The sequence below is a fragment of the Dama dama genome, chromosome 15 (assembly GCF_033118175.1).
Source record: "Dama dama isolate Ldn47 chromosome 15, ASM3311817v1, whole genome shotgun sequence".
NCBI classification, from domain to species: Eukaryota; Metazoa; Chordata; class Mammalia; order Artiodactyla; family Cervidae; genus Dama; species Dama dama.
In genome coordinates, this window is record NC_083695.1 from 96,075,555 (window position 1) to 96,101,559 (window position 26,005).

The following is a 26,005-nucleotide window of genomic DNA, read 5'->3' on the forward strand; positions in this document are numbered from 1 at the left end:
CCGCCCACTCCCTCACTGTCCCTCCTACAGCCCCGCCCACTTCCTCAGCGTCCCTCCTACAGCCCCGCCCGCTCCCTCACTGTCCCTCCTACAGCCCCGCCCACTCCCTCAGCGTCCCTCCTACAGCCCCGCCCACTCCCTCAGCGTCCCTCCTACAGCCCCGCCCACTCCCTCATCGCCCCTCCTCCAGCCCCGCCCACTCCCTCACTGTCCCTCCTACAGCCCCGCCCACTCCCTCACCGTCCCTCCTACAGCCCCTCCCGCTCCCTCAGCGCCCCTCCTACAGCCCCTCCCGCTCCCTCAGCGTCCCTCCTACAGCCCCGCCCACTCCCTCAGCGTCCCTCCTACAGCCCCTCCCTCTCCCTCAGCGCCCCTCCTACAGCCCCTCCCGCTCCCTCAGCGTCCCTCCTACAGCCCCGCCCACTCCCTCAGCGTCCCTCCTACAGCCCCTCCCTCTCCCTCAGCGCCCCTCCTACAGCCCCTCCCGCTCCCTCAGCGTCCCTCCTACAGCCCCTCCCTCTCCCTCAGCGCCCCTCCTACAGCCCCTCCCGCTCCCTCAGCGTCCCTCCTACAGCCCCGCCCACTTCCTCAGCGTCCCTCCTACAGCCCCGCCCGCTCCCTCACTGTCCCTCCTACAGCCCCGCCCACTCCCTCAGCGTCCCTCCTACAGCCCCGCCCACTCCCTCATCGCCCCTCCTCCAGCCCCGCCCACTCCCTCACTGTCCCTCCTACAGCCCCGCCCACTCCCTCACCGTCCCTCCTACAGCCCCTCCCGCTCCCTCAGCGCCCCTCCTACAGCCCCTCCCACTCCCTCAGCGTCCCTCCTACAGCCCCGCCCACTCCCTCACCGTCCCTATTACAGCCCCGCCCACTCCCTCAGCGTCCCTCCTACAGCCCCGCCCGCTCCCTCAGCGTCCCTCCTACAGCCCCGCCCACTCCCTCAGCGTCCCTCCTACAGCCCCGCCCGCTCCCTCAGCGTCCCTCCTACAGCCCCGCCCGCTCCCTCAGCGTCCCTCCTACAGCCCCGCCCGCTCCCTCAGCGTCCCTCCTACAGCCCCGCCCACTCCCTCACTGTCCCTCCTACAGCCCCGCCCACTTCCTCAGCGTCCCTCCTACAGCCCCGCCCGCTCCCTCACTGTCCCTCCTACAGCCCCGCCCACTCCCTCAGCGTCCCTCCTACAGCCCCGCCCACTCCCTCAGCGTCCCTCCTACAGCCCCGCCCACTCCCTCATCGCCCCTCCTCCAGCCCCGCCCACTCCCTCACTGTCCCTCCTACAGCCCCGCCCACTCCCTCACCGTCCCTCCTACAGCCCCTCCCGCTCCCTCAGCGCCCCTCCTACAGCCCCTCCCGCTCCCTCAGCGTCCCTCCTACAGCCCCGCCCACTCCCTCAGCGTCCCTCCTACAGCCCCTCCCTCTCCCTCAGCGCCCCTCCTACAGCCCCTCCCGCTCCCTCAGCGTCCCTCCTACAGCCCCGCCCACTCCCTCAGCGTCCCTCCTACAGCCCCTCCCCTGCCCTCAGCGTCCTCTCCTACAGCCCCGCCCACTTCCCTCAACGTCCCCTCCTACAGCCCCGCCTATTTCCCTGTGTCCCCTCCTACAGCCCCTCCCACTTCCGGGGCCACTTTGCCTAAGGTCCCTCCTGGTGCAGCTGGAAGCAGTCGCAGGGGTGGCTCCGTGGTCCCAGTGCTGCCTGCCCAGAAACTTTGCCGTGGTAACCGAGAGAGCCCACCCGTTAGTGTTGCACAGATGCCAGGGAAACGGCCAGTGTCCCAGGTGGTTTTTTTAAGGTTCAGAACTGGGTTCCCCTCCCACCCCAGGGCACCTGGCCCCCATGGTCTGGGTGGCTCCTGCATGGTCCCACAAACGCAGCCTAGCACTCTGGAGAGAACAGGCCTGTCTCCACCGTGTGGACGTCACCCTGTAGGGGCCTACACTGGGCGAGTGGAGAGAGCTAGACCCTCTGTCCTCAAATTTCCATTTCAGTGTGCCCCTCAACCCCCTGTCCCACAGGGTCCCCACCCTAGATGAGGAGGAAGCCCCAGACAGCGAGCTCAGAGACACCCAAGCCTCCATTCCTGTTCCCACCCAGGCTGGGAAGATGCACCATTCAAACTCTCAGAGCAAACTGCCCTGAGTTGGTCAACACTGGACCACCGGCTGGTCCTGAGACCACCCTGTCCACGCATATGATGACCCGGAAATACTAACCTGTGCATTTAAACCTGGCAGAGCCAATCAACGACTCAAAAAATCTCCTCAACTGGTTTTTGCAGGAACGTGATAAGCTTTTAAGATACCGGAAACAAAGAAAGAAAATGGCAAAACTCCCCAAGGTAAACGAGTACATGAAATATGTATTTTTAAAAAGTCGTTTAACAGGAAAGAACCTCTTCCTTCAGAGGTGAAAAGAAAATGGCTTCCTTACTTCTAAAAATTGTTATTATGAAGTAACCAAAACAGGACCCAGAGCGAGTACTCTGTTTATACTTTAAATTAAAAAACCCAACCTGGTTTCCTTTAAATTTCCAAGAAGAGATGTGGGTTCATGACAGTAATAACAAGGAGGAGGAGTTATCCATGGGCCTGGCCCTCCCACCGCTGGCGCCCGCATCCAGCCAGGACTGCAGGTGGCATCCCTGTGTCCTTCCCCAGCAGACCTGCGCCCCTTGAGAACTTGATAGACCTGGGATGTTTCTTTGAGGCACAGTTCTTTTTGATAAACCTGTGATTTTTATTAAATGAGATTTGGGAAACATTCCCAGAACATTCCCAAAGGATCTAACTTGTATCCTGCCTTTTACAAAATAACATTTTTTGGTTTGGTTTTGGAACAACCAACAGTGATCCTCATACAGGCCTGTAGACACTCCTAGGCACAAATACAGGCTTGTCTGGCCCCTAGAAAGGCCATTAGGAGGGCCGTGTCCCACTCTGCCCTCTACCAGCCCAGGTAAGATAGTGGAGGCCTTGGTCAAGGTTGGTGGGCCTGAGCAGTGCCGGGGGATAGACACCCAGGGTGCCCAGGATAGATACCGGGTGCACCGGGGGGCAGCCAGGCAGCTGACCCCACAGCTGGGCAGCAGAGGAGGCCTCTACGGAGCTGGCAGCTCGGCCAGCCAGTGGTCCGGGTTTGGATTAACACGGTCCCTTTTGGTCAGAAGCCGGTTGTCGTGGAGACCTTCTTTGGATATGATGAAGAGGCTTCTCTGGAGTCCGACGGTTCTTCCATCTCTTACCAAACAGACAGGACAGACCAGACCCCATGCACCCCAGACGACGACCTGGAGGAGGTAACCTCCCATGGGGCTTCAGGACAGGCCTACCTGGCTGTTCCTGTCCGCCTTCACATCACTGTACTGGGTCCCCTCTGCAGAGTGGTATAGAGCACTCCCACCCTCTCAAGGGGGGAGTCTGAACCACCCAGCAGCGGGTGGGCACCAGCACCCAGGGTGCAGGGTCAGGACCCCCTGGCTGGCAGGGGGCCCCAGCTGAGTCCCTGGCCCCAGCTGCTGGCCCGAGAGGTTCACCCGAGCAGCCAGCTCGGCCATTCACCCCAGGGGTCAGGGCCTGTGTCCCGGGTCCCTGGGCAGAGGCGTGGCTGACTGGTGTCTCCGTGCGCCTCTCCAGGGCATGGCCAAGGAGGAGACAGAGCTGCGGTTCCGCCAGCTGACCATGGAGTACCAGGCCCTGCAGCGGGCCTACGCGCTGCTGCAGGAGCAGGTCGGAGGGACGCTGGACGCAGAGCGAGAAGTTAAGGTCTAACTGACTTCCACTCCACGACGTTCCGGCTTCTGCCGGGCTCCCCGCTTGCCCCCCGGCCTCGGCAGGGACACGTGTGCCTTCCGGGTCGGGCCCTCCCCTCCCGCGGTCACGGTCAGGCCCCAGGGATGCCACTCTGGCGGTCACTTGGTAGCGGGTGGGCCCAGGCAGGGGTGGGCTGCCCTGCCCTCCTGAGTTGAGGCATCTCACATCCTGTGCCTGGCGGCCCCACCACTCTCGTCCATTTGCCCTGAAAGCCATTCCCAGGGATCCGGGGTGCCCATTGAGATGAAGTGCCCTGCAGCCTGGCCCCTGTGACAGCAAGTGAACTCCAGGGAGGGTGGAGCCTGTAGAGGACAGGCGGGCTGGGCAGGGGACGTTTATGCACCAGGGAGCCCAGGGCTTCTAAAGGAGGACGGGCTCTGGGGAAGAAAGGGAAAGCAAAGTCCGGGAATGGAGGTGAACCCAGGGCGGCCAGAGGCTCCATAAGGGAAGGGACGTGCCTGGGGGCTGTGCCGGGCAGGTCTCTCAGCCACCCGGCTGTATGTGTCCCAGTCTCTGTCCTCCCCAGGACTAAGCCAACCCCCTCCAGCCAGCACCCAGCTGCTCAAATCTCCTCTTTCATCCTGTAAATGAGGATTTCCCCAATAATCCCCCAAATGAACCCACAGATCATCCCCTGTAATCTAAGCGAAGTCACTAAGCCTCCAAGTTCTCCCTTTATTCCAGAGCATTCCTTGCTGGCAGACAGTGTCCTGAAAGTCAGGTCTGAGGGGGCCGCTCAGCTCTTAGGGAAAGTTTGATGTATGTCTCCTCCCATCCTACAGACCCGTGAGCAGCTGCAGGCGGACGTTCAGAGGTCGCAGGCGCGGATCGAGGACCTGGAGAAGGCCCTGGCTGAGCAAGGGCAGGTGAGCGCGTGGGCCTGGGCCCCAGGGCCCCTGGGCTGCCGTGCCCCCAGTGAGGGCGGTGGTCTGCGGTTGTGTACGTGGGTGAGGGCTCTTGTCTGCACACTGAAGACTCGCTCCCCAGCTCCCTCTGCTGTGTATATATCACACCTCAGTAAAAGATTTACAGGTGGGAGCAATGTGTATTTGGAAGATTTCCACAGTATGCCTGGAACGAGGCACGAATTCTCCTGACCAAGCCTCTCTGGGCTTGACTGGAAGTCCCATCCACCTCCTTGCTCAGGGCCGGGAGCCCAGGCCCCAGGGCTTTGTCATCACTCCCCTCAGTCCCTGGGACTGCCAGCACCTCTGGGCTCCTCAGATCCCAGGGAAGGGCCTCTGTCCGTGGTCTCTGAGCAGCCCCCTGACCTGTGGATGGTCCAGCTGCAGCTGGACGCAGGATGAGGCCGGAGGACGTCTATGGGGGCTGGGAGGGTGCGGGTGAGAGACGGCCTGGCTCACAGCCAAGCGCAGTGCAGACCCACAGAGGCCCTGGGGTGTCAACTGCTCAGTGCACGGCTGGACGGACAGACAGGGCAAGAGCCTGAGTGACTGCCCGGCCTCGCTGCCACATCCTCACCGGAGTGTCCGAGGCCCCGAGTCTGGTGCGGAGGCCCCTGTGGTCACCCAGGACTGCACCTGTCCTCTCCATGCCAGCTCAACCCCCTCGCTCCTGCTGGCTACGTGTCGGGGTCCCCTAGACCTGTGGCGTCCATGTGGGCGCCTGGCCTTGGCTCACACGAGCCTGGGTGCCATCCACTTCTATTTGAGACCCTCCAAGAAAACAGGGGAACCTGGGTTTTCATCAGCCACAGGACAGGCGCTCCACTCTTGGTTACTTCAGAAGCTGGATGTTGAGTCCTTTCATCACGTCCTCTGTCCTGCTGAACCGTGATGTAAATCACAGCTGTATCCTTCATTGCATTTATTTCTCGGCTTCAATTTCCTTTTCAAGGATATGAAGTGGATTGAAGAGAAGCAAGCGCTGTTTCGGAGAAATCAGGAGCTGGTGGAAAAGGTACACCCGCCCCATCCCGTCTGTCTGAGAGGCCGGCTGCTTCCCTGGAAAGGCAGGAATCCCCAGCTGCCCACCCGCTGCCCAGGGCTGGGGACCCACCCAGTCTCTGCCAGAAGGCCCTCTGTGGACTCACCCTGGAGGGAGGGCTCTGGATGGGGCCTTGGGCCAGGCAGTTGTCCCTGCAACGCCAGCAGCTGTCAGGGAAGTGGGGTTGGCCTCCGGTGACCTCCAGGGTGCCTCCTGTTCTTTGTTTTACAGATTAAACAAATGGAGACTGAAGAGGCTCGGCTGAAACACGAAGTCCAGGATGCAAAGGACCAGAACGAGCTGCTGGAGTTCCGGATCCTGGAGCTGGAGGTGTGGGGTGTGGGGGACTGGGGATGGGGTGGGGGGCAGGGGCCGGCGGGCCTGGCAGAGAGCTGTCCCTAGCCGCTGCCACCCAGGCTGTGAGTCCCGCCCTGTCACTTGGAGGAAGACAAAAAACAGCAGCAGCATCCACACACAGCTCCAGGACCTCCCTTTGCCCCAGCCCCTCAGGGCACCAGACAGCGGGCTTCCCAGGCGGGAGCCAGTCCCGGGGGCCATCTGGGCTCCGAGGTCCCCTGTCACTCCCGTCAGCATCCACTCAGGCTGTCCCCTGGGCAGGTCCAAAGGGTGTGACCAGTGCTGCGGCAGCCAGGGTCTTGTTTTCACAAAGACCACGTTGACTGTGTTCAGTGGACTTCGTATTCTCACGGTGTCCCCGGGGGGCCCCCGCACTGCCCTCCCAGGAGGGAGGGGACACCCGTGTGCCCAGCCTTCTGCTGTCTGTCTTAGGAGAGGGAGAGAAAGTCGCCGGCCATCACCTTCCACCACACCCCCTTCGTGGATGGGAAGAGCCCCCTGCAGGCGTACTGCGAGGCAGAAGGCGTGCCGGTAACGCCCTGGCCCCGCCCTCCTGCCTGCCTTGCCCCCCTATGCTTCCATGCCCCCCACGTCCCCCACACCCCCACACACCCCCCACGTCCCCACACGTCCCCCACAACCCCCCACGCGCCCCCCACACCCCCCCGCCCCGCCCCAGAGCCTGGCCCAGCACGGCTGTCTCTCTGCTTCTAGGACATCCTGGTCTCGGAGCTGATGAAGAAGCTGGACCTGCTGGGGGACAACGCCGTAAGTGTAGGTTGCTCTCCTGACTCGTGCATGCCTCCCCGCGCGCCACCCTGCACGGCCCAGGGCCCCTGTGAGTCCCGTGTTGCCCGGCCCCTGCCCCACGCGCTCCCACCTCCAGACGTGCTCACCAGCACTCTGGCGTTCACGAGAAATCCCGTTCTTTCTCACAGTGTTCCCGATTCCTCCAGCAGCGATGCTTCTGGCCCCGTGTTCTCAGTTTCTGAACCCCTCTCAGTCTTGAAGTTCTTCCGCATCCTTGGTGGGGCTGGGGGCTGGGGGTCCTTGGGCTGCCTTCAGTTCAGTTCAGTCACTCAGTCCTGTCTGACTTAGACTGCTGGAACTCAGGGCTTCTCACCTAGTTTTGGTGGAGGGGCAGAGCCTATGAATAATCTCCGAATCTCACTTAGGGCAGAGTCCCGATCTCTTCAGCAAATTCCTCAAAAGAATGGGAATTGCTGAATGAGTGCACCCCTCCGTCCACCCTCCGCCCATCGTCTGTCCTCCGCCACCCTTCCGTCTGTTCCCTGTTCACCCCCCACGCCCCCTCCTGTACTTGTTACTGCCCAATGGTGAGGGGGACCAACGGTGCTGGCAGAGGGCCCCGCCCACACCCCAGAATGTCCCCTCATAAGTACTCAGCCTCCTTGTGAAGCACCCTGGGCTCCACATCCTGCTCACTGTTCTCAAGAGAGATCAAAGCACTAGGATAGGTGCACTTCATGGGAGAGATGGAGGAAAAAACGCACGTGCGTGCACACACACTCTCTCACACTCACGCGTGTATACCAGAACCCAGGTGCTTCTGCACATCCTCAGGGCCAGTTCTCCCAGCAGCTTCCGAGTGTTCAGGGCCCTGCGCTGATAGGAAGCCCTCCTCCCTGCCCCCGACTCCGCCCTTTAGGTGGGAAGCAGGAAGGGGGGAGGGTGGGGCGGCTTCCACAGGGAGGCGCTCCTGGCCATACCTGCCGCGCCCCCACCCCGGCTCGGACCCCTCGCTCCACCTCAGCTGCGGGCAGCGGAGGCAGCGGGCCACAGCAGGATGGCCGTCGTCACCGTGGGCTCCGGGCTCAGCCCGAGTACCAGCCCCGCCAAGGGCTCCAGGGAGCCTTTCAGTTCACAGCCGGACAGACTGAGGCCCCAGAGGGCACCACCCAGGGGCTCAGAGCTGCCGTGTTGGCCCTAAGGACGAGCCCAGGCCTGCCCAGTCCCCCAGCCCCGCAGCTGCCCCCTGGAGCGCCAGGGGCACTTGCCCTGGAGCCGTCATATGGCCTCAGAGACGGGGACAGAGGACGCATTGCCAGTTTTATGCAATGACCCTCGGTGGTTCCTGAAGGGCCATGGGGCATCCCCAGGTCTGATGTTGTGCATGTGGACACACTTCAGGCAGGGACAGGGACAGCCTGCCTCTGTCACCGTCTCGGCCAGGGCACACAGAGGCTGTGGCCACCGTTCTCCAGGCCACTCCTGATGAGGCTGTGGCCTCCCGCTGGCCACAGGGCACCTGAGCCCCAGACCTCGGTCTCCTTAGAAGTCGGGGCCTATGGCCTGGAGCAGAGAGGCGGGCGGGGGCACCACAGACCTGTCCCCCCTGCTGGGCTCACCACTGCTGCCCTGGCGTTCAGGGCGGACAGGTCACCGGGGGAGGCAGAGAGGGCCCAGGTCGCGGCCACCTCTGGGAGAGCAGGAGGGGCCCGGCCAGGCTGCTCACCCCGTGCACAGCGCCAGCCCTTCAGGCTGGTCTGACCACATGCTGGTGGATTCCCTCAGTCACCCTGCAGCCCCCCGCCCAGTCCCACCCCTCAGACCGGGCCCTGCCCTGGGGGCTAGGGCACCGCCTGGCTAGCCTCCCTGGAGCCACAGGGATGGGACGCCCAGCTCCAGCACCACGGCATGTCAGGGTGCAGCCTGCCCAAGCACAGAGCCTGCCTCTGTGCCCAGCAGCTGGCCACCAGCCCCCACCCGTGCTGACCCCTGCCCCCGGTGGTGAGAGACCCCATGCTGCAGAGGGAGAGAGGCAGGAGGGCTTTCGGGGCAGGTGGCCTTGAATCAGGCAGGTTCTGGGGTGTGGGGGCCGCCCTCAACTCCGTGACCCCGGCAGGCTCCTTGCCACTTGCCTCTGCTCTCCATGACCCCCCGGCGGCCCCCGGCTGGGCCCAGCCCTGGGGACAGCCCAGCTCGTCCCCTCCAGCCCCTGGTGTTCATGCAGGTGGGACACCCTCTGAGGAGGCCCGCCGGCCCAAGGCCAGGGTCACCCTGCCCAGAAGGACCACCCCGGTGGACCCGTTGGGATGAGGCATGAATAAAACACGCAGGAAGAAGGCAAAGCAGCAGGGATGTTTGATCTTTGCTTCACATTTGTAAGCGGTGCTTTAATAATTCAGGCCACACGTGAGGAGAGCTGGCTTTGAGTAAGAATCCGGACAGAGTACGGAAGCCTGGCTGCTCTTTCCGCCACCCACCATCCCATCCTGCTCCCTGGCCACTTAGGCGTGGTCGCCTGCAGTGAGAGGGCCAGAGGGACAAGCCAGGGGCTCAGTGGGAGTCAGCAAGGCCAAGAGCGAAGGGGGTTAGAGCCTCCCAGGAGGGCCTGTTCATAACAGTGACATTTAGCTGTGACCCCAGCTCCCCCATGCTCACTGAACACTGGTCACCCACCCCTTGCGAGCGCCCGTCACCCACCCCACCCAGCCCTGTTACTCACCCCCACCAAGTACCCATCACTCACCCCGCCACTGAGCACCCATCGCCCACCCCCACCAAACCCTATCACTCAACCACCCAGCGCCTGTCACCCACCCCCACCCACCCCTTCCAAATGCCCGTCACCCACCCCCCACCCCGACCCAGCGCCCATCACCCACCCCACCAAACCCTATCACTCATCCACCCAGCGCCCGTCACCCCACCCCCCGACCCAGCGCCTGTCAACGCCCCCCCAGCCCCATCACTCACCCCCCACCCAACACCCATCACCCACGCCCCCCACCCAGCCCCTCACTCACCCCCCAACTGAGCACACTCCACCCACCCCCACCAAATCCTGTCACCCCCCCCCCGCCCCACCCAGCACCCGTCACCAAAACTCACCACCCCAGAAGGCACTCCCTCTGATCATATGAGAATTCTGCTCTTGAATGCAGAATCTGACCAACGAGGAGCAAGTGGTCGTCATACAAGCCAGGACAGTCCTGACCTTGGCCGAGAAGGTAACAGTGGATGCGCTCGGGGGAGGGCCAGGTCCCTCTCTGGCTCAGTTCAGAGGAGATGCTCTCCTTGGGAGGGGGGGCCCCCAGGGGCTGGGATGGGAGCTGGCAGTGGGAGGGCGGGGTCCACTAAACCTGGCTGCTCGGGAGGCCTGGGCACACACATGGGTCAGACAGCACCCACCATGCATGTCTCCCCAAGGCCAGCTCTGCCCTGATTTCCCCAGAGGCCAGAGTCATGGTGGGTCTGTTAGAGAAATTCAGAGTGAGCCCACGCCAGTCACACCGGGTGCAGGCCCTACCCAGGCAGGCCTGAGTCCACGTGGCCCCTGAGACACATGCGGGCCGCGGAACACCTTCCCCGTTTCTGCCCAAACCCGCACGGCCGGGCGTTCCAGCGGCCGTGCTGCGCTCACCTTGTTGCCTCTGCTTGCCCTGCCGGGACCCTGCTCTGGGAGCCGCCCACCTGGCTCCCCGCCCTCCAGTTTCTCTGCTCCCAGGACCACCCGCCTGCTCCTGGTTGCCCGCCCCTGTCCCACCTGTAGCCAGAACCTGCTGGTAGGCCTGCGGTGAGCGCCCCTGTCCCACAGGCCTCCAGCAGGGCATGGAGGCCTGTCCCCATAAGTAGGAGTTCAGAGGCCAGCTCCTGGGAGCACAGGCCACCTGACACCCCTCCTCTCCCAGGGGTGTGGGAGGGCAGGCTCCCTGGACGCCAGGCGGGGTTGTGGGGTGGGCCCAGGCCTGGCCTGCATGCTGGGCACACGGAGCCCATGATGCCTGCCCAGCCCTGATTCCCGCAGGGGCTGAGCCCTCCCTCCCCGAGGAAGAGCAGAAAGGACAGGGGCGGCCTCCCCCCAGGCTGTCTCCCCAGAGCTGGGGAGGTGGGCTCTGCTGACTGAATGGTGACCCGGGGGCTCACAGTCGCTGGGACCCTCTGTCTGTACCCAGTGGCTGCAGCAGATCGAGGAGACGGAGTCGGCCCTGCAGCGGAAGATGGTGGACCTGGAAAGTGAGAAGGTGGGTGCACGCCTGGGCCCGCAGCCCCGTGCCACCACGTCCGACACGCGAAGCCCAGACGCGGGTCCCCTTGTGTTCCAGGAGCTGTTCAGTAAGCAGAAGGGCTACCTGGATGAGGAGCTAGACTACCGGAAGCAGTGCTTGGACCAGGCTCATAAGGTGAGCACAGCACGGCCCGTGGAATGCCCGGCCATGCAGATTTGGGCAGAAACAGGGAAGGTGTTCCGCAGCCAGCATGTGTCTCAGGGGCCACGTGGACTCAGGCCTGCCTGGGAAGGGCCTGCGCCCGGTATGACTGGCTTGAGGTCACTCTCTGAATTTCTCCTGCTGGAGAGTCCTTGCCCAACGAGTTCTGAGGGCGCCTTACTGCCCCTTTGGCCAGCCTTGGCCCCAGGAGCACAGGCAAATGAGCAGAGGTCAGTGGGTATTTGAATTGAGCTGAGAAAACAGGATTTATTGAAATGATGCATTTATGAATGAAAGGAACATAGCTGAGTGTCTGTCCGTCCTCTCTCCCTGTCCACCGGCATCGCGAGCTGCTCACCTGCCCTTTGCACACCCGCCTGCTCTGCAGGAGACCTGTCCCCAGACGAACCCAAAAGGAGGCCCCGTGTGGGGTCGACCCCGAGAGCCGAGCCTCTTCTCTCCATCGCGTCAGTGAGCCCTCACTGAAGTGAGCTGGAGAACGTGGGGAGAAACTTCATGCACCTCAGGCAGCCTTTCTGTTTCAAGGCAACCCCCGAATCAATGTCACACTTAGCTCCCCAGACTGGGCTCAACAGGGAAGCCTCCTGCAGGAGCGGGGCCCGTGCTCCCTCTGCAGCCGTAAGCGCACCTGTGGGTCAGAGTCACGGGCAGGACGGTCCTTCCCGGTGGTGTGGGCCTCTGTCCCCCGCCTTCAGAGTGCACTGTGAGTGGGTGCTGACACGTGGTCCACGGCGGTGGCTGGAGGAACAGAAAGTGTCACCCTGGGACGGTGGGTGGGGGCTCCATCACACAGCCCCGAGGGACGCCTTGGGGCTGTGGAGACGCTGGGTCCTCCCTCGTGGGACGACTGTCAGGGCTGCTCCCTGTGTGCCGTCGTCCGGGGCCCCCTCTCTGCAGTGTTGGCAGGAAGGCTGCATGCTGTGCTGTCCACCCTGGTTTTCTTTCTTTTCTCTTGTGGCCTCACTGGGTACCCCTTGAGGCACACGGGCTCCCCATGTTGCTGCTGGAAGGCTTCTCTCATTGTCTCACAACATGTGGGATCTCAGTTCCCTGACCAGGGATTGAACCTGCATCCTCTGAATTGGAAGGCAGATGCTTACCTGCTGAACCACCAGGAAAGTTCCCAACCCTGGTTTTCTTGACTCTGGAGTTAAGCCTGCACTTCCTGCTGGACAGTTAGCCATTTTATCTGCCGCTGACAGAACCCCGTGCAGGAGGGGGCACCTACCCACCTTGGGATGTCGTGGCAGGGAGGCCTGCCAGCTTTCACAGCCCCCCTGCTGTAAGCACCGGAGCCACAGCTGGGATTTCAGGGGGAAGGGCAGTCCTCACTCTGGGGCAGGCCCTGGGCACAGAGCCGGGTTCTGGGCATCTGGGTGGCCGTGGCTCAAGCTGCTGCATCGCGTGAGCAAGGTCAGACCATCTCTGCCCACAGGCTGGGGGTGAAGTCACTGTGATGTGAGAGCTAAGCCCCACACTCAGCTGCCTTTATTTGAAAGCTGGAGCTTATCTTAAACGCACTAAGCTCTTTTGCTCTAAGAAGGGGCAGCTGATGTGTGGTGTGAGCTGGCTGTGACAGCTGACCGGGGACAGTTGATTTTGTGGCTGTCAAGAACAATAACATTAACAAAGGGCTCTTTCCCCCCATTTCCTAAAATGTCTACTCAGCCAAAAGGACGTCCAGTAGTCATTTTGCCTGAAGAGAAAACATTCATTTGTGAGGAATGTTGACCTGAAAAATAGTCACAGCCTAAAAATTAACAGTTATGTTTTATTCAGTGGAAACTTTTAGGACTTAAACCCAGGAGGCAGCATCTCAAGTGACCCTGAGAGAACAGCTCAGAGGAGGCAAGTGAAAGTCACTCAGTCGTGTCCGCCTCTTTGCAACCTCATAGACAGTACTGTCCATGGAATTCTCCAGGCCAGAATACTGGAGAGGGTAGCCTTTCCCTTCTCCACATGACCTTCCCAACCCAAGGATCAGACCCAGGTCTCCCGCATTGCAGGCAGATTCAGTTTTGCAACAAAGGGCAGGTAGTCTGAACATCAAAAGATTATTGTGAAGTAAAGAAAACAAGATGACCCAAGTTAAGGAATTTAGTGCCTTCCTGTGTATGGGAAGATGCGAGAGTCTGGGCTCACTGCAGCCGTTTCTTTCACGCGCACCTCAGCTGTCCCGGGCCGGGCCGGTGTCCTGCGCTTTTCCCTTCCTGAGCTTTCCTGGGGCTCACCGTGGGAAGCAGCTGCAAGCTGATGGCTGCTAGATGGCAGGCATTCTTTCCTTCCTGAGTCTCCTCAGGGCTCACCGGCACACATTGGAGGACTGCAGTCACTGATGACTGTGACATCCTTACTTACTGATATGACAGGAAATGTTACATTTCCCGGGAGGGTACATGTTTGATGGGAAGAATGTGGTTATTTCAAGATTGTATCTGTGAAATTTCCCGAGGAACAAGCTTTGAAAGTGCTGCAGGTCGCACTGCTGGGTCCTCAGTCATTTATGACCAGGTCTGTGTTTTGGTGCCTGCTGACAGCACAGGAGATTGAGCAAGCTCTGGGAGACGGCGAAGGACAGGGAAGCCTGGTGTGCTGCAGTCCATGGGGTCTCAGAGTCGGACACGACCTACTGACTGAACGGGGAGCAGCAGCCTAGCAGGCTCTCTATGATGAGCCCCCGGGGGGTGCAAGGGCTGGGGCTGGAGCCCCCCATGTCTGAACCCTGCTCTCCCCCAGCAGGCCCTGTGCAGCTGGTCCAGCCCAGGGGTCTCTGCAGCCCACCTCAGCATCCTCACCGTGAGCCAGGGCTGACGAGGGTGCCTGCTGCCTGGAAGCGGGGGCTGGAGGGCTTCGTGCAGTGAAGCCTAGACCAGTGCAGCACACCCAGGCATTGCGGGCGGGGCGTCGTTAGCTGTACCATGGACAGAGGAGAGGAAGCTGTGAGGCAGGCAGAGGCTGGGCACGCAGGGGCTTGAAGTGAAGGTGAGGCCTTGTGTGCAGGCAGCAGGGGGGAGGACAGACAGACAGACAGAAGGGAGGAGACGTGGGGCAGGTGTATGCACCGTAGTCTGGAGGCCCGAAGCCTGACCCCAAGGTGCTGGCCGGGCCACGCCCCGTCAGAGGACTCAGGGGAGGCCCGCCTGCCTGTTCCAGCTCCTGGGGCCTCAGTTGTTCTGGGCTTGTGGCCACGCCACCCCAGTCTCTGCCTTTGTCGTCACCTGGCTTCCCCTCATCATCAATGACTGTCACCAATCCCCTCTTCTTCTGAGGTCATGAGTCAGTGGATCGAGTCCCCTAACCCAGTCTGACCTCAGGTGCGCTGGCTGACATCCATGGAGACCTTATTTCCAAATGACCCATGTTCACAGATTCCAGGGGTTAGGACTTGACGCTTCTTTAGGGGCAGGAGTCATCCCCACAGGCAGCACTGGGGCCACAGAGCTGACAGCCTGGCCCCTCTGCATCACTGCAGACAAACCCGTGGGGACCGTCCTTCCTCCTTTTAGCGACTCAGAAGCCCAGGGTTTGGTGAAGTTGTGAGCAAAGGAAGAAGCCTTTGTGGTCTTTCCTCAAGGGACGCCTGCCCAGTCCACGGCCTGTTTGGCCGACCTCCTACTGCAGCTTTGAATTCTGCTGACCCGACATCCTTAATGTTTCACTTCACCTTAAACATCGCATGGGAGGGATGCTCTTGACATAAGTACTCCTGAACTGGCTCCACCCTCCAGAACATCATTTAACTGGTCCAGGAGGCAGCAGTCCCCTCTTCGGGCTGGTCCGGAGGTGTCCTGGCTCCCAGGCGGGGTGCCTCGGCCCCAGGCAGTCCTCAGAGAAGAAGGCGGGCCTGACGAGTCCCCTCCCGCCCCCAGCACATCCTGGAGCTGGAAGCCATGCTGTACGACGCCCTGCAGCAGGAGGCCGGGGCCAAAGGAGCCGAGCTGCTGTCGGAGGCGGAGCGCGAGAAGCTCGGGGTGGCGATGGAGCAGTGGAAGCGCCAGGTCATGAGCGAGCTGCGCGAGCGGGACGCCCAGATCCTGCGGGAGCGCATGGAGCTTTTGCAACTGGCGCAGCAGGTGAGGGAGGGGCATGCCGCGGGGGCGGGGCCTACAGGAGGGGCGTGGCGCCAGGGGTGGAGCCTATGGGAGGGGCCTCTGGGAGGGGCGGGGCGCCACGGGGCCAGGGGTGACGGGCTGGCGGGGGCCTTCTCGTGGCCTCGCCTTCTGATGGCCATTACTCCAAGGACCATACCTTCCTGGCCAGGGCTTTCCACTGGCCGAGCCCTCCCAGGTGCCCATGCGCCCAGTGGCCATCCTCTCCACTAGCCTTGCCCACGGGGGGGCCCTCCTCCCAGACTGCCTGTCTCTCCAGACCAGCCTGTTGGGCTGTCCTGCCCAGGCCTCTGGGTGGTACATACCCCTTCTGGGACCCCGATACCGGTCTCTTCCCTGGCTCCTCCCTCAATGGTAAGATCCAGAGAAGGTGTTGTCTGGGGGACAGTGAGCAGTTCCTGGGCCTGGGATTTGGGAACCTTCTTCTGACTTTCAGGCGCTTGGGGCCCTTGGACCAGTGTGGCCAGTCCGTTTTTCTGGCCAGTTCATTTCTAAGGGGGGGATGAGGGACCCTGGCAGACTAGCAGCCTTGGTGTGTAAGACTTGCCTCCGGTCCCCTGTGTGTGTGGTGTGGCCTGGGAGGAGCCTCGTGGCTGTGTTCCGTGTTCAGATAAACTAGTGAACTCAGGCATCCTGTGAGTGTCAGGGCTGATGTCTCACCAGAGGACTGTTGGCTACCAAGACCCTTGCTGTCAGATCCAAAGTGTTCAGTGTGAGGACCCCTCACTCCCATCAGATGGGCATTGTCAGAGTCTAGGTGCATCCAGGGTCCAGGCCAGGCATCCAGGTCAGGCATGGATATACATATCCATCTGATGGACTCTGTGCACCACAGTGAAGACTAGGCTTTCCAACTGTGGGGTCAGCCTTGCCAGCAAAGTCCTCCCCGTGACTGGCTCTGCAACCCTTCAGTCTGCTCCTTGGACTGCTGTAGCGACGTCTGGGAAGGACCATGAATCGGGCCCTTACTGTTTGCTTGGGCTCTAGCATTGTGATTTGTGATCTGAAGGTGCAGGAGGTGGGAATGTGGCTGGGGAAGGGGTGGGGGGGGTGCCTGCTATTTTGCTGGCGCTAAGAGCAGATTCAGAAAGGCTGTGTCAGAGAGACTGAGGCAGGCACGTTTCGGCTGAGGCCCCAGAAGTCGGTGGGGAGGGCAGCCCAAGGCTCCACCTGCTCCCTGCGGCTGGTGTGACGGCTGCTCTGTGGGATTTGCCCGCCAAGTGCATGGGTGAAAATCCTGAGGGATCTTTTCCTACCTGGTTCCCCAAATATTCTGGTTATTGAGGATTTTCCTCCTGTGAACATTGCAGAGAATTAAAGAATTAGAAGAAAGAATAGAAGCCCAGAAGAGACAAATAAAGGAACTGGAGGAAAAGGTAAGGAAGGTCAGTGTGAACTTCGGGGCTGACTCTCAGAGACGGGCGGTAGCTCCCGGTGTCACGCAGCACTGGTCTGAGGCTGGGGTGCTGTCGGGCAGAAAGAGGCTCCAAGCCAGGGGCTGGGCACGGGGTCTGGGGACACCCTGTCCTTGGTGACCCAGCCATGCCACCCCCGGGACCGTGCCTCTCACAGCCTCCGTGTCCCAGCTTCGGAGGGACCTGTGGCCCAGCGACCGGGGCCCTCTCGTGCGAGTGCTTTACTGTGGCTGCTGAGCTGGGAAGCCGTGGGTGCTGGGGTACAGCTGGTTTGGGGCCATGTGGCTCGGGGTCGGGGAGGACTGTCCAGCCCTCCCCCCAACCCCTGGCTCTGTGAGTCCAGGACAGAGTGCCCATCCAGGGTGGATGGGGTGCCCATGGGGACAAGCCTGGCTCTTTCCTGGGGGGTTCCCTGAGTTCTAGGACAGTTGGATGTTTTATTTTATTTTTAATTTAAGTTTTCTGTGTGTGTGACTTAGGATGTTTCAGTGGCTTTTAGTGGGCTTTCCTGGTGGCTCAGCAGTAGAGAACCTGCCTGCAATGCAGGAGACGTGGGTCCAATCCCTAGGTTGGGGAGATCCCCTGGAGAAGGAAATGGCAACCCACTCCATATTCTGGCCTGGGAAACCCCGGGCACAGAGGAGCCTGGTGGGCGACCCCTCCGCACGCAGCCCCTGGAGCTGGTTCCCGCCGCGGCCCTGCCCACCCTCCTGTGGACCAAACCAGCCCCTTCCATGGGCACTCTGCCGCCATCTGCTGGACAGTCTTGGTGGTAACTGGCAAATCCGAGCCCGTGACAGGCCCCTGGAGCCCTGTGGGTGGGGCACGACTTGCCAGGCAAAAAGGAACCTGGGAGGGGAGGCGTGCCTGCCCCCTGGGTGGGTGCCTACAGGCACCAGGCTCATGGGGGCAGGGCGCTGGGGAGGGCAGGGGAGGGGAGGGCAGTGCACAGCCTCGAGGCAGTGCAGTCCCTGCCGCCTCTCGCATCTTTTGTGTGTGTGTGTAATAAAGTTTTATTAAAGTATAAAGGAGATAGAAAAGGCTTCTGACATAGGCATCAGAAGGGGGCAAAAGAGTACCCCCTTTGCTAGTGTTAGCAATGGAGTTATATACTCTCCAATGAATCCAAAGAATATCTGGAGGTTGTAAAGACCTCACCAGACCCACTCCCATAATTTACATTTTAAGATAACAGGGTTGGCCAGAAGGTTTAATCCAAAGATTAGCCTCAGGCAGGATACATCCTTGTAAAGACCAGACCTACTCCCATAATTTATGTTTTAAGATAACAGAATTAGCCAGAGGGTTTAATCCAAAGACTGTCCTCAAGCAGGATACATTATTGTTATATAATCCTAAGGAATGTAGAGGAAAAAAAGTAAAAAAGGTTGTCCTTTCTTCCTCCTTGAATATCCCAGACCTCTCTCTCCTTGGGGACCCCTAGACTTCTTATCAACCTGCCTAGGAAATGACTCTCTCATTCCCCCCTTTTCTTTTAGGAGAATTATTTTGCCTAGGGAAAAGGGGCGTCTCATTCCATAACTGCTTCCGAGCTGACAAGGGGCATTGTCCCTAAATTGGTGAGGCAACATATTCTCCTAATCCTCATGGTGAGGATGTCTGATCCAGGGGCTCCAAGTAATAGTAGGAGGAGGCTGTGGCACTCATAGGAGCTCGGACAACTATTTTTAAATTAAAAGCTTTTAGACGGTTAGAAAACCCCATTATACAGTTACAGACGTAAGGCAAAATAGTCATTAAACCAAGTTAAAATCAAAATGAAAAGTCACATTATGTCCATAGTTACATGAGTCCATCTTAAGGTTGTTAGATGTCATCAGTTTAAGAAGAGGCATCACATGTGATTGTTGTCGAAGGTATTTGCAGACTTGGAGAAAGTCTTTTCCTTGAAGTGGAGATGTCCACCACGGGAAGCCTTCCACTGATGAAGAGGGGAGTGCTCCGCAGACCCAGCAGTTAGACCGATTGTGGAATGCAGCATAGGAGTGAGCCCAGGACAGGAAGGCATTGTCTTGAGGATCAAACGGCAGACTCAGGATTTCTGGAGTCAGCAGAAGTAGGCTCACATAGATTATCAGGCCCATCTTGTCCTGAAGGATCCCGGACGAGCCCCCAAGATGAAAGGTTGTTGCTGAACCATAAGATAAGACGCAGGATTCTTGGCCTCCGGAGGAGACGAATTCAATCCAGAGATTGAATTCAATCCAGGGGCCAGAGACGAGGCTGGATCGCTCAGAGCTTTTGTGTAATAAAGTTTTATTAAAGTATAAAGGAGATAGAGAAAGCTTCTGACATAGGCATCAGAAGGGGGCAAAAGAGTACTCCCCTCCTTTTGCATCTTAAAGTGAGAGCATTTGTTTGTAATAAATGCTCGATTTTTTTAAATTGGGTGTTTACTCTTTTAATCTAGCTGAAGGGTCTCTGCTTTTCCAAGCAGCTGTACCGCGGCCAGATTTTCTCTTGTGTCTAAATTGGCTGGGCCCCTCCCCCAACCAAAAAGGAGGGTTTCTGAGTGTGAAATCTGTTCAGCATGCTGGCTGTGCTTTATCACTTATAATGGGGCTGAAACCAAAATATTGTCCCGGAGTGCTGGTGTCTGCCTGGCACTGGCACATCTTTCCATCCGTAAGACTTCTATCATCATTATAGCCAGTTAGCACCCTCACCATCACCCGGCGACAGGTCCAGATGGGCCAGTCCCCACTCCCCACAACCCAGAGGCAAGGGGACTGGCAGAGGCTCCCTCCTTACTGTCCTCTGGACGGTGCGGGGTCCCCAGAGCACGGCCTCCAGAGACAGACAGCGTGGTCACTTCAGACCCAGGCGTCCTCACGGCCCCTGGCAGCTCAGCCTTTAACCTGCTGGGTACAGAGTGCCCGGACCCGCACCTGACCCCTGGCTAGCTGTTCTGCGTTGCTCTGTCTGTGGCCACACGTTCGTTCTTGCCAGAAACTCTACAAACTCTCTTTTCTTTCTTTCCTTCCATGTCTCCGCCCTCCCCTTTCCTTTTCAGTTTCTATTTTTGTTCTTATTTTTCTCCTTAGCTTTCATTCTGTGGTCATAGCTCGCCTGGGCACTCTGGCGTGGTGAGTATTTTGTCCACATCCCGGGGACCAGCAGGGCCTCCTCTTTCCATAAGCAGGAGGGGCTTCCTGGAGGCGACACCCAGGGCCCGCACAGGTCCTAGAGGGGAGGGTCTGCCATCATCAGAGGGGAAGGGGTGCTTGCCTTCCTGGAGAAAGTCCCCGAGGGGCCTCCTGGGGGAGAGATGTGTGCACACACTCCCTGTTCTCTGCTCCGGGCACCTCGGCAGGAGGCAGCGCTGGGGGTTTGGTGACGTTTGTCCTTTGTGTATCAAGTATGACCTGGGGTGACACTGGAGATTCGGCCAGGACCCCCGCCTTCCTGACAAGCTGGGCTCACTCAGGAAGTCACAGTCATCCTAGGCTGTGACATTGTTCCTGCGACTTTCAGCCCGAGGTGCATGGGAAAGCTTGACCACTGCCTCCTTCCCAAACAAGACCTCGTCATCCTGTCTCTGTCTGTGGGTGCTGCCCCCCGCCAGAGGGCCTTTCCTCTGGAGCAGAGCCGTCCTTCCCGGCGCCCTTGCCCCTCCAGCCCCTTCCCTCTCACCCTGCCACCCCCCTGACCTATGTCCTGCATCTCTTTCCCTCCAGCCCCCCTTTCCTCCAACTTTACCGGAGAGCGGCGGGTGCCCGGGCAGGAGAGCGAGGCGGCGCGTCTCATCCCTGAAGACTCGGGGGAAGCTGGCCTCTGCAGATCCCCTGCCGTCGAGGAGGAGGGAGAGAGGGGGTCTCTGAGCACCTCCGAGGGGACTGTCCACTTTGATGAGCCAGAATTAGAACTCGTTCTCCGACTGGGCTTCTCTGAAGAGACCTGGTCTTGGCTGCGGACCCCAGGTCCTTGCTTGGGACACAGCCCCCCAGCCCCAGTTACGGGACCTTGCGGGGCCCCTGCGGGCAGGTGCCAAGGGCTGCTTCAGGGCAGGAGCCCCAGTCCCCGCCTCCCCTGGATCCCTCAGTGACTGCAGCGTGAGTCGGAGCAGAGGGCGGACTCCCAGAAACAATGCAGGTGGCCGGCAGCATGCCGCGGCGAGGCTGTTGCCACGACGGGGACCTTCGTCCAGGGCACCCAGGCGGCTCATGGAGCATCTCCAGGGTGGTTCCCTGGGTCACCAGGCCAGCTGCGAAGACGCTGCAACTCGCCCGCTGGGGTCCTGGGCGCTTGCCGACTGACGCATGCGGCCACGCTGCCGTGTTAAATGCTGTCACTAGTGGGAACAGAACCGTGGATGCCACAGTGCTGCTAGCCTCCCGCCCTGAGTCCCCCCGAGGGACTGGCCAGAGCGAGGACTGAGAGCCGGTGGAGGGAGCTGGGATGAGAAGGGCAGGTGGCTGGACAGGGCCGGGCCTCACTGGAGACGCAGGGGCCGGAGGCCGTCTCGAGCGGCGCAGACCCGGGCACCGCAGAGGCAGGCCCAGTGTGGCCGAAGCCGCCCGGCCCAGAGCTGCAGCCTTCACGCTCCAGGGGCAGAGTCTGGCGAGGACCACAGCGCCCGTAGGTCTGCGGTTGAGAAGGGGGCTGATGCCCAGCTGGCAGCAGGTGAGGCTCAGCCGTCACCCTTGGGGCGCCCACTCACCTCCTTCGGGTCTGCGGGATCCCGCCTCCTGGGGGGGGGCAGGTCGGCCCCTCTGAGGTGTGGGTTCAGTTTGCTGGGACACTGGCCCTGCAGCGGGAGCCCTGGTGTCTATGTGGGCGGGTGAGGGCCAGGTGGGCGCGGGGCGGTCCCAGAGGTGCTGACTGTATTGGGGGTGTCCTCTGCCCAGACCCAGGACACCCCCCAACATGGCCAGCCGAGGGGCCCGCGCGGGGTCACAGGGCACGTCCCTGAGCCACAAGGGCAGCCTCAGCTCAGCTCCCGGCAGAAGAGGGCACCCGGCCCCTCCTGCCAACCCAGCCCCACCCCGCACCCCAGGCCTTTCGACCTGCCTGCCCACCCCATCTGGCTGGGCCCAGAAACTCCGAAACCTTTTCTTGTGGAGCAGCCCCTCTCTCCGGCCCTGACTCCCAGCTCAGCAGGCCTCCCTGGGCCCCCAGGGCATCACCTCCCCCCAACCCCAGGGCGGGGTCAGAATCTGGATGGGCAGGCACTCCTGGGGAGCTTTCCTCTCCACATGTTTCTGGGTGATGTGAGTGGCTCGGGGGGGGGCAGTTCTGTTTTCTGGGTCTGTAGGAGTGATAAGGGGCTCCGTCTCCACCACCCTGTCCCATCACAGAGCCAGCTGAACCTCAGACAGTGGGGCTGCAGGGCCCCCCAAGACACACCACCATGTAGAGAAGGGAGTTAGGCAGAGCAGAGGCCCAAGTGAGACCACCGCCCGCTCCCTAGAAGGGGCCTGAAGACACTCGGCTCTTTCACACAGTTCCTCTAAGGAAGCCCATCTCTCAAAGCCACGTGCAGTCAGCCTGATGCGGGGCCTGGGCCCGGCCAGGGACACATGGGCACAGCCTCCCTCTGGAAAGGCCACTCAGGAGGCTGGTTCTGGAGTGGAGGCTGGTCCCCCACCCTGGTCCACAATGGGCCCTCCAACCTGAGCACCCCTTCAAGGCCCAGTCCCTGGAGCTCGGGGTCCCTGATCTTGGGATCCCTGGAGCTCGGGGCCCCTGGAGCTCAGGATTCCTGTAGCTTGGGGTCCCTGGAACTTGGGATTCCTAGAGCTTGGGGTCCCTGGATTATGGGATTCTTGGAGCTCAGGATTCTTGGAGCTCAGGGTCCCTGTACCTTGGGGTCCCTGGAGCTCAGGATTCCTGGATCTCGTGGTCCCTGGAACCCAGAGTCACTTGAGGTATGCGGGCTGCACAGTGTTGTGTGAAGGCAAGTGCTTGACGAGGACAACCCCCTGTCACAGCCTGGCTTCAGAGGTCACCTGTAGCCTGTAAAGGACAATGAACCCCGTACATGGCCACGGCAATGCTGTGTCAAAAGGGATGGTGCAGAGTCCCTGGAAGGGCCCTGCGAGCAGCGGGGTCACCTCTGCCCCTTTGGGATCTTCCCCACAGCCTCCCCCTAGAGAGCCAGCCCAGCTCTGCAGTCTGTCTTGCCGTGTGCAGGGCATGGGGTCCCGCCAGGGCTTGGTAGGCCAGTCGGTGCCCCAGAACCATGAGCAGGTCTCACCTGTGGAGGAGAGCAAGGCCGGATATGGATGACTGGGTGCCTGAGGTGAGGGTCGGGTGTGGGGGCGCTGGTCAGGCATGACCTCCCTGGGGCCAGGCAGTCTCCAGGACCTGGGTGTTGATGAAGGCTCCCTTGGACGTCTGGAGAGAGACCCGGACGGGACTTGGACCAGCTCCTGCTCCCAGGATGCTCGTGTTGGGGTGGCCTTGGTAGGGGGCGGTGGGCATCACCATGTGGGGACGGAATTGGGCTGCACGTCTCACGCAGGGCTGTTGGGTGGTGGCACGCAGTGGGGGCCAGGATCTCACTCTCAATGACCCATTGGCGAGCACATTTTCCCTCCACACAGCACCACCGTCAGGAGACCAGGGGGAGGTCTGGGTCACCAGCCAAAGTAGGAGGATACTGTCTGAAGCAGTTGGCACCAAGCCATCCTCACCCTGGGCAGAAGTAGTGGACGTTCAGTGAGAGGGGTCCCACGGCCCACGCTTGCCTTCACAGGGGCGCCAGGGGCGGCCACACTGCGACGATGCTGCTTTGAATTTTCTCAGTCGGGGGGGGCGGAGGGGACTGCTTTGTGGGCGCAGAGCTGGGGCTGTGGATCCGTGGCTGCCGACGCCCCCATCACGTTCTGGCTCACCAGTCAGAGTGCTGACGCCTAAATCCAGGATGTTCTGTGTGGTTATCGCCCTTACCGGCCCCGACCGCTGACACAGACGGGGCTGAGCAGACGGGGTTGGGGGGATGGCGGCTGGGGCTTTCTGCACTGGACACGTCGCTGGGAGGGGCTGCTTCCATGCACATTTGGTGCAGTTCGTGCAACACAAGTTACTGGATTCCTAAGCAAGTGTCCCCCTTCTCCCATCAGCTTTTTTAAAAGTCTTCTACTTTAAAATAGTTTCAGACTTAAAAGTTGCACAGGTAGTATAAAGTTCCTGTAGCCCTTCACCCAGCTTCCCCAGACGTCCCCATCTCACGTCGTCACAGAGCACTGTCCAAGCTCAGCTGGTCCACCCTCTCTGTCCAGACAAGCGTTTTTTGCTCCAGGAGCCCCCACCATGTCGTGTTGTCTCGGGTCTGTCCCAGTTTTCCTCATCGCCCTTGACTCTGGCACTTTGCTAGGAGCCGGTTGGTTATTCTGTGGATTGCTCTCCAGTTTGACTTGTCTGATGTGCTCCTCTGATGGGACTGAGGTTAGGTATTCTTGGCGACACTGCCCCCGGATGACGCGCCCTCTGAATGTGTCCGTCAGGGTGCGCAGCGTCCATACACTGTGTCCCTCCAAGTGGAACCTTGATCAAGGTTCTACCAGGTTCTCCACTGAAAAGGTGTCATGGGTAACTATAAGTAGTGTTGGAGAGAGACACTTTGAGACCAACAAATACGATGATCCTGCTTAAACGTTTACCCGTAACTAAGCCGACATCAGTCGGTCTGTCCTGCCGTGGTGGTTCGCGTGGCTTTCTATTCCCATGTTCCTTCTATTTCATTAGAATGTTTCTCTGGAGAAGACCTGTCCCCTTCTCTCGTTTCTTCCTTTATCCAATACCATGCAGCAGTATGCGCTCGTGGGTATTTAGTTTGTCCTGTGGGTTATAATCCAACACTGTCTTTAATTCTCTTCTTGCTCCGATCGTGGCAGGGTAAGTGACTGAGCTTCCATCACGTTGATGTCTCTGACCCGTGAGCCCCTCTTTGCCTTGAGCCCCTTCTTACTTTCCATCCCTGCAGGATGCGCAAGCTTATCTTGTGTTTCCCCTGCCCCAAGCCTGAAACAACCGCTTCTCCGAGGAGCCTGGTTCCTTCTGTTGGGAGTGGTGTTGGGGAACCAGCCTCTCGGGGCTGAGAGTGCTCGCAGCTCCTGGGGTGAAACAGCTGGCTGTTTCCTGGCCCTCTCGGGCAGAGCTTGGAAACACCTCTGTGCACGGACGCAGGAGTGGCCACGCCTCTGTTTGTTTCTGCTTGTCATCTATCTATGTACCATCTATTATCTATCACTTAGCTATCATTTGTCACCTATTTATCTGTCACTTATCATCTGTTGACTATCATCCATGCATCTATCTATCACCTGTCTATAATCTATCATTTATCTATCATCTTTCTGCCCCTGTCCTCCATCTGGCATCCATTATCCGTCACCTGTCTTCTGTCATCTATCACCTATCTGTCATTTATTGTCTATCATCGGTGCCTCCATCTGCCATCTCTGTGTCTATTATAAAACCACAAATTCACAGTGATACTTCCAATTCCAGGCCACCCACTCAAGACCCAGCCCTGCCCTCCCCCTTTCGCTACCTGCACCTCCGTTCCCTGGAGATGTGGGTCTCACCGGTGGCTGCCCTGTATGAGTCCCTGCCGCTCCACATTTTCTCCAGCACCTGGTCAGTCTTTAGGGGGGCAGGGGATTCATTCTAATGAGGGCAAAGTGGTCATTATTTTTAATTTAATTTTTGTTTATCTGATGACTAATGGTTTCTCTGGTAGCTCAGTTGGTAAAGAATCTGTGTGCAGTGATCCTGGGTCAGGAAGATCCCTTAGAGAAGGAACTGGCAACTGGCTCCAGTATTCTTGCCTGGAGAATCCCATGGACAGAGGGGCCTGGTGGGCTACAGTCCGTGGGGTCGCAAAGAGTCAGACACAACTTAGTGACTAAACCACCACCGATGACCAATGATGTTGGGCATTTGTTGTGTGTTGATTTTCCTTCCGTGTATCTTCTTCAGTGAACTGACCATTGAAATCATTTGCCCATTTTTAAAAATTCAATCTTTGCTTTCTTATTATTGAGTTTTAAGACTCCTTTTTACATTTCAGACATAGCCCCTTGGTCAGATACATAATGCAAAAGTATTTTCTTTTTTGTCTTTTTCTTTTGAGAGTATCTTTTGAAGTGAATTTCTTAGGTAAAAATCTGATTTGTCAACTTAAAAATAAATAGGTTGTGTGGTATTGGG

General features: G+C 59.7%; 1 protein-coding gene across 1 annotated transcript in view; it reads left to right on the plus strand.

The window, feature by feature from the left end:
• JAKMIP3 (Janus kinase and microtubule interacting protein 3) overlaps positions 1 to 26,005 on the plus strand; it is a 94,970-nt gene that overhangs the window by 59,815 nt on the left and 9,150 nt on the right. Inside the window, exons 9-22 of the mRNA XM_061162942.1 lie at positions 2,275 to 2,334; positions 3,160 to 3,291; positions 3,629 to 3,757; positions 4,588 to 4,671; positions 5,663 to 5,725; positions 5,984 to 6,082; positions 6,542 to 6,640; positions 6,824 to 6,877; positions 10,018 to 10,083; positions 11,029 to 11,097; positions 11,179 to 11,256; positions 15,174 to 15,377; positions 16,724 to 16,798; positions 20,527 to 21,472. Coding sequence (XP_061018925.1) covers positions 2,275 to 2,334; positions 3,160 to 3,291; positions 3,629 to 3,757; positions 4,588 to 4,671; positions 5,663 to 5,725; positions 5,984 to 6,082; positions 6,542 to 6,640; positions 6,824 to 6,877; positions 10,018 to 10,083; positions 11,029 to 11,097; positions 11,179 to 11,256; positions 15,174 to 15,377; positions 16,724 to 16,798; positions 20,527 to 20,670 — 1,356 coding nt within the window. The 3' untranslated portion in view covers positions 20,671 to 21,472. The remainder of the gene's footprint in view (positions 1 to 2,274; positions 2,335 to 3,159; positions 3,292 to 3,628; positions 3,758 to 4,587; positions 4,672 to 5,662; positions 5,726 to 5,983; positions 6,083 to 6,541; positions 6,641 to 6,823; positions 6,878 to 10,017; positions 10,084 to 11,028; positions 11,098 to 11,178; positions 11,257 to 15,173; positions 15,378 to 16,723; positions 16,799 to 20,526; positions 21,473 to 26,005) is intronic.